This window comes from Hylaeus volcanicus, chromosome 9 (genome assembly GCF_026283585.1).
Source record: "Hylaeus volcanicus isolate JK05 chromosome 9, UHH_iyHylVolc1.0_haploid, whole genome shotgun sequence".
Classification (NCBI taxonomy): domain Eukaryota; kingdom Metazoa; phylum Arthropoda; class Insecta; order Hymenoptera; family Colletidae; genus Hylaeus; species Hylaeus volcanicus.
The window spans coordinates 1,269,208-1,281,602 of NC_071984.1; the positions used below are offsets into that span (position 1 = coordinate 1,269,208).

Below are 12,395 nucleotides of genomic sequence, written 5' to 3' on the forward strand. Positions count from 1 at the left end.
CATCCCGAGCCGGACTCGTTATTTGCAAATTTGGCCAAAAATTTTCAACACGAGTGAGTCTCGTGATTTTCAAATTTGCCCTACAACTCTCATCACGAGTCTGATTCGTGATTTTCAAATTTGGCTTAAAACTCTCTTCGCGTGCGTGACTCGTAATTTTCAAGTTTGCCCTAAAACTTTCATCACGAGTCTGACTCGTGATTTTCAAATTTGCCCTAAACTTTTCATCACTAGTCAGACTAGTGAAAATAGTGCAAGAGGTTAACAATAATGAAATCCCTATACAATCGTTGCACATCTGAAAGATCGCAACCGCTCACTTAGCAGCTCAGCATCTGCTCCATGAGCGCGTTAGGGTTCCCTGTTACAAATTGCCTGTAAGGCTGCAATTTATTAAAAATATTCCCCTAATCGTCTATCTATCACAAACGATAACGCACCCATAAATATAGTACAAAGTTATCATAGACGACAAAGCGTAGTTCTCCCACTCCTCGTAAAAAAGAATCTACAGCCGCAGCTGAAAAGCTCGACTAGCGGATTGGATTAAAAACCCAATATATCATCCTCCTTTGTACCTATCTTACCGATACCGCGTCGTCTCTAAAGCGATTACGGACTACAGAAGAATCGTTCGCGAGACTCGAAAGAGCCTCTCCCGTCTCTATCCGTTTCTTCGACGAAACGCTGAATACCGATAACGGTTTTTTCGCTTCGCGTCCGTCCGTTCATCCAGCTGGCAAGATGAGGTTGCAATCGATGAGGCTACGTCGAGAGATGGAAACTGAGAAGACCTGCAGAAGAGAGGAAACCTCGCGGAACCGCGGCTCAGACCCTCGACGGCGCAGCTAGGGCAACCCCCCGGTACACCTAACGGACTTCCTTCGCACTGACGGTCATCGTATATTCGGTAATTCGATTTACAGGCGCGTTCGTTTTGCGGTGAATCTGCGGGTACCTAGAGATCTCTAGACCCGGGGGTAATTCACTTTGGCGATCATCTGTTCGACTGCGAACAGTGTATATACAGGGTGCTTCATAATTTGTGAAGGAGGATGAACTACAGGAGAGTAGAGAGTACTAGACTTAGAGAACCAGAAAATACCAGAAAATCAGATACGATGATTCTAGAAAATTCCCTAGGACTTTATCGTACCTCTTATATACGAGATACCCTGTACGTCCACGTGGTATAATTTTTCTTTTTGGACCTAGCTCGAACTACCGGGAAATGCAATCCATAAAATTCCATTTATTCCATTCATCGGAAATGCCTGCATTCTGTTATATTGAATAACAGCGTAGAAGGTATACGATACAAAGGAAACACGAAAGAGCCAAAGGAACTCGAGATGCGTGTCGATTGGGAGGCGGAGAGAAGCGATCGGGCCGATCAACTGTGCCGTGCGAAACTGGCGTAGGTCTCGCCCCGTTTCCCCGTAACCACCCACGAAAGAATACGTATATACAGGGTGTCTCAAAAATGTTGTAACACCTTGAAAGGGGTGATTCGGGAGGTGATTTGAAACAACTTTTTCCTTAGCGAAAATGTTGTCCGAGGCTCCGTTGAGGAGATATTAACGGAAAATCCCGACCAATCAGAGCGCGAGTATCCCGGTGGAGCGCCAGCGGTAGCGTATGAGCGCGCCCGCTTAGCGCGTAACCTTCGCTACCGCGGCCGCTCCACCGGCATACGCGCGCTCTGATTGGTTGAGGAGCGCGGCCACCTCGCGCTCTGATTGGTCAGTGTTTTCAGTTAATATCTTCTCAACGAAGCTGCAGACATTTTCGCTAAGGAAAAAGTTGTTTTAAATCACCTCCCGAATCACCCTTTTCAAGGACTTCTAATATTTTTGGGACACTCTGTATATACAGTGTGGAGATGATTTGAAACAACTTATTCCTTAGCGAAAATATTGTCCGAGGCTTCGTTATGGAGATATTAACAGAAAACCCCGACCAATCAGAGCGCTCCAACGGTATACTCGTGCTCTGATTGGTCCGGAGTTTTCCGTTAATATCTCTTTAACAAAGCCTCGGACAACATTTTCGCTAAGGAAAAAGTTGTTTCAAATCACCTCCCGAACTACCTCTTTCAAGGTGTTACAACATTTTTGGGACACCTTGTATATATCCGGTTAGCGGTGATCGTGGCCGGAGCCTCGCTACATATACCTACACACGAGCACACTTTAAAATTGACTGCGGGTGACCGAGACTCGAACGGGCGGTCCCCTTGACAGCCATGCGAACGAGCTCGGTCGCGATAAGGACCCGAGATGCGCTGTTGCCAGAGCCTCCAGCACTGCCTAGACTCTGTTCCGACGAAAGAGAAAGAGAGGGGCGAGGGAGAGAGGACCGTATCCTTTGTACTTATGCGCGTGCACCATGGCGAGCTTTATTTTTATCGATTCAAATCGGATAACCGCGGAGTTATATCCTTTAACACGTTCATCGCCACGTCACCCATAAACGGGTGACGTGACTTTTCATAGGCGTTATCACCGAGGAACGATTTTTGGAAACGTGGAAATTCGAAGGGGCTTGCTCGCTGACAGGGACGCGATCGCAGTTCGAGCGCCCCGCGCAACTGGAGTGGAATTTTTATATTCGCCAAATTGATTTTTAAAAAATGTCTTCTTGTAGGGAATGACAAGACGAAATTTTTTTATATTTACGGATTTATTCGTGACTCCTATTATTTACGAGAAAAAAATTCGATAGTGAAAGGTGTTAACGTTCTACAGAAATATCTCGAGAAATATTCGTTTCTCGACAAAATGTATTTGACGACAATTTCATATCTCATCGGCATGCACAACTTTTGTTTAAAACATTTTTTCAAAGGATCACTTTTTTTTCAAACCTTTTTTCTTGTTTTCTATCGGAATTTTTTTCTCGTAAACAATAAAAGTTACGCCTACGTGTTATTTAACGAAACATACTTCATTTTGGCCGAAGAAGTGAAAAATAATTTTTATAGACAATTTTAGATTTTTACTAAAATTGGCAGGGGTCCCCTTGGAAAGTCTTCAAAAAAATGCTTCTTGTATTTTAAAAAAATTAGATTTTTACTTTAGAGAAAAACTTTCTATATCTTTTTCATAGAGTTCGACGAGATCTCGAAGAAAAAAAATTTTCAATTCGAAACATTCATTATTAAGAGAACAACATATTTTTAAAAATTATGCAGATTAACAACCATCAACGCCATTTGTTTCCAGCGCCTTTTGAACGAGGGTCCCCGCAAATTGTGCAACCGACTCCGTGTACAAGAACAACATTTTAGACTCGTATGTCCGGCACTGAAAGTGTTAACGCACGTTCCTCTTTCTGGTGCGAGGTATCGAGAAGAGTTCACCAGTGTACGAGTACCGTTCCATTGGACAGTAAACGACGAAATCGTGAACTAAGACGTACGACGGAATTACGCTCGTTACTGTTGGCGACGTCCAGCGATCGTCAGAAAAAGAATACGCGACACGCAATAGCACCGGAAAATAAAGCACGATACGATGATGACCGAGAAACCAAGTGACCCGATGATACACGAACGGGCAGAGTTAACGGCGTTTGTCCCGATCGCGTACGTTTTCTGCTACTCTTGGGAGAATTCCTGTTTGCGAGCACATCCTCCGCGACGACGAACGGTTTTCGAGACGAGCCACGACGCGATATCTGGCCTGCGATCGCAGATACGACGAAATAAACACGCCTTGACGTATTACCGACCGAGAGGGCTATCGACTGCGGGACGATTTTTGCTGGTGTGAATTTAAAAAAAAATACCTCCTTATAGGGGATGAAAAGACGAAACTTTTCTGTATTTACAGTTTGTTCATAGGACGTTTAGTTTTCACAATAAAAATTCAAAACTTAGAAGACCTTTTGCTCCTGAATCCTATTACATTTGCAATGGTGAAACTGAAAGTATCATTAGTTGACAATTACTTATTTGACGGATTAGAAAAAAATACCACCTTATAAGGAATGTTAAGACGAAACTTTTTTGTATTTACAATTTCTTTACAGGACGTTTAGTTTGTGAGATAAAAATTCAAAACTTGGTAGATCTTTTTTCTCTGAATTCCATTATATTTTCAATGAATACATTGTTAGTTGACAATTACTTATTTGAGAAAAATACCACATTATAGGGAATGTTAAGACGAAACTTTTCTGTATTTACAGTTTGTTTATAGGACATTTAGTTTCAGAGATAAAAATTCAAGACTTGGAAGATCTTTTTTCTCTGAATTCAATTACACTTGCAATAGTAAAAATGAAATCATCGTTAATTTTCAAATACTTATTTTGATGAATTTGAGAAAAATATCACGTTATAGAGGATGATAAAAGGAAACTTTTTTCTATTTACAGTTTATTCATAGGGTGTTTAGTTTCGAAAATAAAAATTGAAAGGTTATAAGATGTTGTTTCTGTCCTTGTTGTCTTAAAGAAAAAAAAAAACAACAGTCGAACGATCGAATTTAAAAAAAATATCTCCTTATAGAGAATGACAAAATGCAACTTTTTTTATATTTACGGTTTATTCATACGACGTCTAGTTTCATAGATAAAAATTGAAAACTTAAAAGACCCTTTTCCCTAAAATTGAATTTTTGCAACAAATCATGAAATCATAAATATTAATTTGAGAACATTTCCAATAGGTAAGGTAATTATTACACGTTGTAAAAACGAAAATTATTACGTTTAATCATATTTACCGGTCGGTAACCCGACCCGATAACGGTTATCGACCGATAACTCTTCATCCATTGAAAATAAAATAGTTTCAAGGAAATCAACTCGTGATATTTTAGGATTCTCCTTAAAATTGTGATTCTAAGGCGTAGTAACACGAAAGAATCGAATTTCTGGCTACGTATTGACTCCTGTAAAAGGAAATCGAGCCCTTTCTCGTAAAAAATACGACTTACCAGCAAGCCAGTTTCTACGCTCGGTAACAACGTGAGACGACTGCCATCTTGTAAACGATTTTCCTCCAGCGTTCCCTCCCGCAATTGCCTGGAACATCAATTGCAAAATTATTAGTTGATAACGTAATTCTAAGAGTTCCACGCGTTCGCGCGATCATTCTTCGACGGAATGAAAATATTCAGAGAAATTATATTATAGACTAACGATTACTGAAATTATTATAGAGTAACAACGATTGAAGACGGTTCGTCTTTTATCGTGCAAAACATGACGCGGCCATCTTACTTAGAAAAGCCTGGACAAAAACCCCAAACACATAATTTTAATTAATTAATCTCGATCCCTATTACATCCTTGCAATTTTCGGTTATCATTTTCGAGTAATTACGAATCTGCATGGCCATGCTTTCGGGAGATAAAATATTAACAATTACGTAAATCGTAACGAAGCGATCCGAGGACAACTCGATGACATTGTACCGACTGTACGTCATCGTGATCACAGAGACAAAAAGAAAAAGGAACGATAACGACACAATCCGAGAGATTAGGCAATACGATAAGCCGCGGTATCGCGACAGTCGACATCCTATCATGCCGCGAATGGCACACGAGAAATTGATATTGACTTAGCATAACGCGGAAGTTGTTGTGCAACTTCCTCTCCGGGAATTTCACTTCCATAGGGAGAAATACTTTGGTGGTGTTTGTTACTAAAAAGCGATGGAGAAACGATCCAGGATTTGAAGCTCTTTTGTAATCTTAACAATAAAGAAGGATTTAGGGTAGCAGTTATATTTTTGTACTACATTCATGCACGTAAATATTTTCATGTAAAGTAGTCAATATTTGATGTATAAGACCTTGTATTATAGAAAATGATGAATGATGACGAATAGACATTAATGACGCTATGATGACGACACACTAGATGATATTAATACTAAATTTACCACGAGTAGTCAATGGTGGTTCAATGATGGTTTTCCAACTTTTGTGTACGGTTTGTATATATAGAATATATAGATTGCATACAATTGTTGCACGTATTACTGGATTTGGTATTACGTGATATACAGGATATCCCAAAAATGTTGGAAGTCATTGAAAGGGCTGGTTCGGGAGGTGATTTGAAATAACTTTTTCCTTTGCGAAAATGTTGTACGAAGCTTCGTTGGGAAGATATTAACGGAAATCTCCGGACCAATCAGAGCACGAGTATACCGTTGGAGCGCTCTGATTGGTCGGGGTTTTCTGTTAATATCTCCTGAACGAAGCCTCGGACAATATTTTCGCTAAGGAAAAAGTTGTTTCAAATCACCTCTACCCTGTGTATGCAGGGTGTTCCAAAAATGTTGTAACACATTGAAGGAGGTGATTCGGGAGGTGATTTGAAACAACTTTTTCCTTAGCGAAAATATTTTTCGAGGCTTCGTTGAGAAGATATGAATGGAAAACCCCGGACCAATCAGACCGCGCGTATGCCGGCGGAGGGCAGTCGCCTAGCGCGTAGGCCACGCCTACCGCGGGCGGTCCCCCGGCACGCTCGCGCTTTGATTGGTCCGGGGTTTTCCGTTAATATCTCCTCAACGAAGCCTCGGACAACATTTTCGCTAAGGAAAAAGTTGTTTCAAATCACCTCCCGAACCACCTTTTTCAAAGACCTCCAACATTTTTGGGACACCCTGTATTTTTGCATGCAATTGAAAATAGTGTCTTTAACCTCTTGCAGTATTCTCACGAGTCCGACTCGTGATGAAAACTTTAATCCAAATTTGAAAATCACAAGTCTGACTCGTGATAATAATCTCGAACCAAACTTGGAAATCACGAGTCTGGCTCGTGATGGCAATCTTAGTCCAATTTTGAAAATCACGAGTCTGACTCGTGATAATAATCTCGAACCAAACTTGAAAATCACGAGTGATTTTCAACTATGGCCTAAAATTTTCATGACAAGCCTATTTATTTCACATATTGAGGGGTCCTGTGCTAATTTATGAAAAGTTAAATTTGACGTATTTGTCGCTAAAATTGATCCTACTATCAGGGCAGTATTAACTACATCCTGACCCTCTGAGCAAATAAATGCGCTAGGCCTTTTGTTAAATTTATTTCCTTTATATAATCTAGACTAAAATAAAAGAAGATTCCAAGCAAGCAATGACAAATGAAAAAAAAAATTAGCGTGGTGCCTCTTGGTTTGTGGCGCCCCAAATAACTACCCAGCGTGCTCATACAGCCCTGTCTACGACCCCGTCTGTCAAAATGAAATTTTAATGAAAAACCAAATGTGTACTCATTTCTCCCAGGGTCCACAACGTTCTTAATACAGCCCTGAATATAGTTTACAAATAGAATCCTAGGCAATGAGAAATTCAAAAAAATTAACGTCGTGCTTCTTACGAACCTGTCTGCAATATCTAAAAATTTTAACGAATGATCTATTGTACCGATTTGCCCGAGGCCCCTCGACATCGTTAATACGGTCCTGTAGACCCTGCGGTGAAGTTGTACAGTCGTAAGGTTAAAGTTGTAGATTCGTCAGAAGGATTTGTTTCTGGGAAGCTTATCGCACTGCGACGGATCGACGAAAACAAAACGTTTTGTTTGGACAAAGCAGTCACTCGTTGCGTGTCCCGTAAAACGTGAAAGGGGCGTAGCAATCGGCTAGACCGTGACATTTGAAACTTTGGAAAAATCGAAAGCCGTGCCGCGTATATTTTAGGCGTCGGGGACCGATATGAATGAGAAAGAGAGAAAAGCATGGCCACGCGAACGTTCTAAGAATAAGCGACGTCTAAAACGAGGCAAATATAAATACATAACGTAAGATAGGACAGGGACATTCTTGTCTGCGGTACTATAAATATTGTTCTCTCCTTGCTATCGTTCCTGAGGTCAAGCCACTATATCGCGGCCCCTTGTTTGCTTCGAACCCTCGTTCTCGGTTAGCCGCGCGAAATCGTCGATTATCCGCGAGATATTTCTCAATTGTAAAGCGACGTTCGGAGGACCGATCGAAATTCCGCGGTCGATAAACTCGAATTATTTTGATACATCGAAGCGTCGATAAATAAAACGCAGCTTCGATCCGTTCTGGTGCACGATGACGCGAGTAATTCGAATTTGGACCGTAAACTTTGTTAAGAATTTATTAGTAATAACCGATGACCTCTATCTTACGAGACGTACTCGAGATTCAACGTGTCCCCGACGGATGGCCATCGGCGAGAAAAACGCAAACACGGACAAAAAGAAAAAGTAACTCCTTCTACGTGCAACGAGGATGACTAACAGACAGGTATGAGACTCGCGATGACACACGAATGGTAGCACGCAGAGCCGGCGTGACCTTTTGCGGGGCCGGGTTCAAATCTTTTGCAGGGCCTGTGGTTCGGAAGGTGATTTGAAACAACTTTTTCCTTAGCGAAAATGTTGTTCGAGGCTTCGTTGAAGAGATAGTAACGGAAAACACTGACCAATCAGAGCGCGAGTATGCCAGTGGAGCGCCAGCAGTAGGCGTGGCTACGCGCTAGGTGCCCGCGCTCATACGCTACCGCGAGCTCTCCACCGACATACTCGTGCTCTGATTGGTCAGTGTTTTTCGTTAATATCTCCTCAACAAAGCCTCGTACAACATTTTCGCAAAGGAAAAAGTTGTTTCAAATCACCTCCCGAATCACCCTTTTCAAGGACTTCTAATATTTTTGGGACACCCTGTATATTTTTTATAAGATGAATACTAAATAATAATACTTTGATGATTTTTGTCACGCCTTCCAATTTAATCATCGCTACTAAAAAAATGTCTTGCATTTCAGCAAAAATTGCTTCCATTTGTTAATAGTATCATCAACTCTGTAAAAAGTTAATCAAAATCGGTACCTTTTAATATTTGATAACAATTTCATATCTCATCGATATCTACAACTTTTGTTTAAGACATTTTTTCAAAGGATCACTTTTTATTTTTCGAACCATTTTTCTTCTATTCGTTCGGAATTTTTTTCTCGTAAACAACAAAAGTTACGCCCACATGTTATTTAACAAAATATACTTCATTTCGACCGAGGAAGTGAAAAATAATTTTTACGGACAATTTTGTGTTACCCTCCAGCGAATTCTTAACAAGATTTTCCTTTTATTTATAAAAAATTTGGATTTCAATTTAGAGAAAAACCCACTACATATATGAAAAAAGTTTCGATCCAAAATGTTCATTATTCAGAGACCTGCATTCTTAAAACCGATGTGTCGCCATTCCCTACAAGATGTCCTTAAAAAATTCATTCGACGAATTTGAAAATGTCGTTCGCGTGCTCGGGGCGCTTATGGTTACGACCGCGTCCCTGCCGACGTCCCGACCCCTTAGAATTTCCATAGAAAATCGTCCCACGTCGAAAAGGTTAATCTTTACGCGAGGTTATCATCCGGAAATTCGCGAGCGAGGAGAATCAAATGCCCATTGCTACTCGCGATACGCAAGATCGAGAAAAGGAGAGGGCGGGAGAGAGACAGCGAGAGGGACGGCGAAAGGAGGAGGGATGAAGAGAGAGAAAATTCCAGCGATGTGTTGCGTACGGGAATAGCCGGCCCCGTCGCCGTCGTCTTTTCCGTTCAACTGTTTCTCTTCCTCCTTCCACATCACGCTGTCATTGTTCCACTTTACGAGAACGCGATTCCCGAGATATTCTACCTACTACACCACCTCCGCCACCTCCTACTCCCGAGTCTATGGTATGCCAACCTTCCTCTCCGCTATACAGGATGTCCCAAAAATGGTGGAGGTCCTTGAAAGGGGTGGTTCGGGAGGTGATTTCAAACAACTTTTTCCTTGGCGAAAATGTTGTCTCAGGCTTCGTTGAGGAGATATTAACGGAAAAACATTGACCAATCAGCACGCGAGATTGCCGATGGAACGCTCTGATTGGTCCGGGGTTTTCGCTTAATATCTTCTTAACGAAACCTCGGACAATATTTTCGCTAAGGAAAAAGTTGTTTGAAATCACCTCCACTCTGTACATACAGGGTGTCCCAAAAATATTAGAAGATTCGGGAGGAGATTTGAAACACCTTTTTCCTTGGCGAAAATGTTGTCCCAGGTTTCGTTGAGGAGATATTAACGGAAAAACATTGTCCAATCAGAGCGCGAGAATGTTGATGGAGCGCTCTGATTGGTCCGGGGATTTCCGTTAATATCTACTTAATAAAACCTCGGACAACATTTTCACTAAGGAAAAAGTTGTTTAAAATCACCTCCACCCTGTATATACAGGGTGCCGCAAAAATGTTATAACACCTTGAAAGGGGTGGTCCGGGAGGAAAAAGTTTGAAATCACCTCCTGATCCACCCCTTTCAAGGTGGTACAACATTTTTGGGACACCCTGTACATCGCGCTATATATATATATATATATCTCATGCGAAGGAGGATCGGCCCCCACGACGCCTACGAATATTATGCCCACTCTCTCCTTTTCTCGCGTCGCATCGCCGCTCTTTTCTCTCTCTCGAACCTCAACGCCGTGCACGGCAACTAACCTGCCGTCTTTCTTTTTTCTTCTCTCTCTCTCTCTCCTCCCACGGAGAGAGAAACGAACAACTGAAATTTCGATGGGAAAGATCGAACGCATCACCTGCGTCGCGTACATATACATATACTGTTATAAAAAGGATCTCTTATAACCAGAGATCCGAAGGATGATCATCGCGTACGAGTACATCAGCTGAGCGTTATTCTTTTTCAAGATTCCTCAGGACGGTACGCGGCGCACCGCTCGCGACCACGTTCGCTGCGATAAAGTTAAACGATACACGCTATGTTTAAACGAAAAGAGTCTCCTGATTCTAACACGAAATCAATTCGTCTCTAGATACAATTATTTCGATGGGTGATACGAACCTATCGCGATGCAGTAAACAAATGCGTTCCTTGGCGACCTTGAGCCTCTTGGAGAGGCTTTTCTTAAGGTTCTCGACGGTGTCGGTGCGATCAATAGTGAGATCGAACTGTCCACCGGTGGTCGGTGTGATGCTGATGGTAATTTCGTCGGGCTCGAGGACAGCGGCGGCGACGCAGCCACACCCCGGCTGCGGCGGCGACGACGAGGCGAAAGAGGAGGAGGACGAGGCGGAGGAGGAGGAGGAAGAGGACAACGACGAAGACGAGGCCGCAGGGAGCGGAGATGCGGAGCCGGCCCTTATCGAACCCTGAGCGCGATACTCCTGCTGCGACGTAGCGTACGTAGCCGCACTCGAACCAGCCGCGGAAGAGGCGGTCGTATCATCGATGTCTCGTCGCACCTTCGATCCTTCGTCGTTTTCACTTCCCATTGCCGTCGTCACGTCCGACGGCGGCCCTGCGCTACCGTCCATTCTGCCACGGCAACCGCCAACGACACCTTTCCAACCGTGTCGGACGACTTCGCGCACCTACTTTGTTCCAGCTCGCGTCTATCACGGACCGTACACGTCCTTTATACTACACGATGTATGAAACTGCCACGCACCCGCACCCGCACTTGCACCTGTGCTTCCCGGCGTCCTGGCTGTACCGAGACGCGCTCCTCGCGTTCCACGAGCGCAGTAGCGAGCAAGGACCGATCGCGGTGTCTTCGGGAATGCGCACGCCACGAGGAGAGACACTAGGAGAGAGAGAGAGAGAGAGAGAGAGAGAAGCGGACACGGTGAAAAGGTGGAGAAAGGGACAGAGCGGGGAGTACGGGAGGGGAGTACGGGAGTAAGGGAGGGGAGGGGAGTTGTTCGATTGCGGATTGTGGACGAGCAATTCTTTTTCTCCCGATTCCTCGAGTTTCAATAGATTCTTTCGACTATTTCTCGCCGATATCGAGAATATTTCTCGCTAATATCGCGAATATTATTCCAACAATTTACTAGCACACACTATTTCTTCTTGCCACTTCACGCCCCCGATCCACACGTACGTCGACGAGTCTACCTCCTTTATTCTTCTTTTTCTTCTTCTTGCAACCTTCTTTATTCTTATCTGCCTCGCACGCACTACGCACACGAGCCTCGGCCACTCGATCCCTGCGACTCGCGTCCCAGCAACTGAATAGCCGATAGCCCCGGACTTCTGCTAGGTTCCCAGAACCCGGCCGATCAACGGTCAACCAACATGGCGGACCGAAGGCGAGGCGCCATTACTTGTAGCGGGCGCAACGCGCGCGCGCGTTTTGGATGCGAAAATGGCGGAGAATTAGGCGGAAATGTTTGAATGACGATTTTGTAGATGGAGATTGAGGGAATTAATTTTGGGTGGAGGATTGGATGGGATTTATGCGTATCTGATAACGGAGAAGTTGGTATCTTTGGATAATCTCTGGGTTCATTATGTGCTTGAAGCATTTGATTGTAGGATTGTTATGTAGGCTTTGAAATGTAGACCTCTATGCTTGTATCGCATGGTCACATTTATATGTAATTAT

General features: G+C 43.1%; 1 protein-coding gene across 3 annotated transcripts in view; it reads right to left on the reverse strand.

The window, feature by feature from the left end:
- Positions 1-12,346, reverse strand: part of LOC128881873 (midnolin-A) — a 19,155-nt gene extending 6,809 nt beyond the window's left edge. Inside the window, exons 1-2 of one of the 3 annotated variants that reach the window (XM_054133253.1) lie at positions 10,850-12,346; positions 4,944-5,031 (exon numbers count right to left, since the gene is read on the reverse strand). In XM_054133253.1, coding sequence (XP_053989228.1) covers positions 4,944-5,031; positions 10,850-11,322 — 561 coding nt within the window. In that variant the 5' untranslated portion in view covers positions 11,323-12,346. The remainder of the gene's footprint in view (positions 1-4,943; positions 5,032-10,849) is intronic. The other 2 variants (XM_054133252.1, XM_054133254.1) reach the window with 2 other exon arrangements.
- Positions 12,347-12,395: the final 49 nt, after the last annotated feature.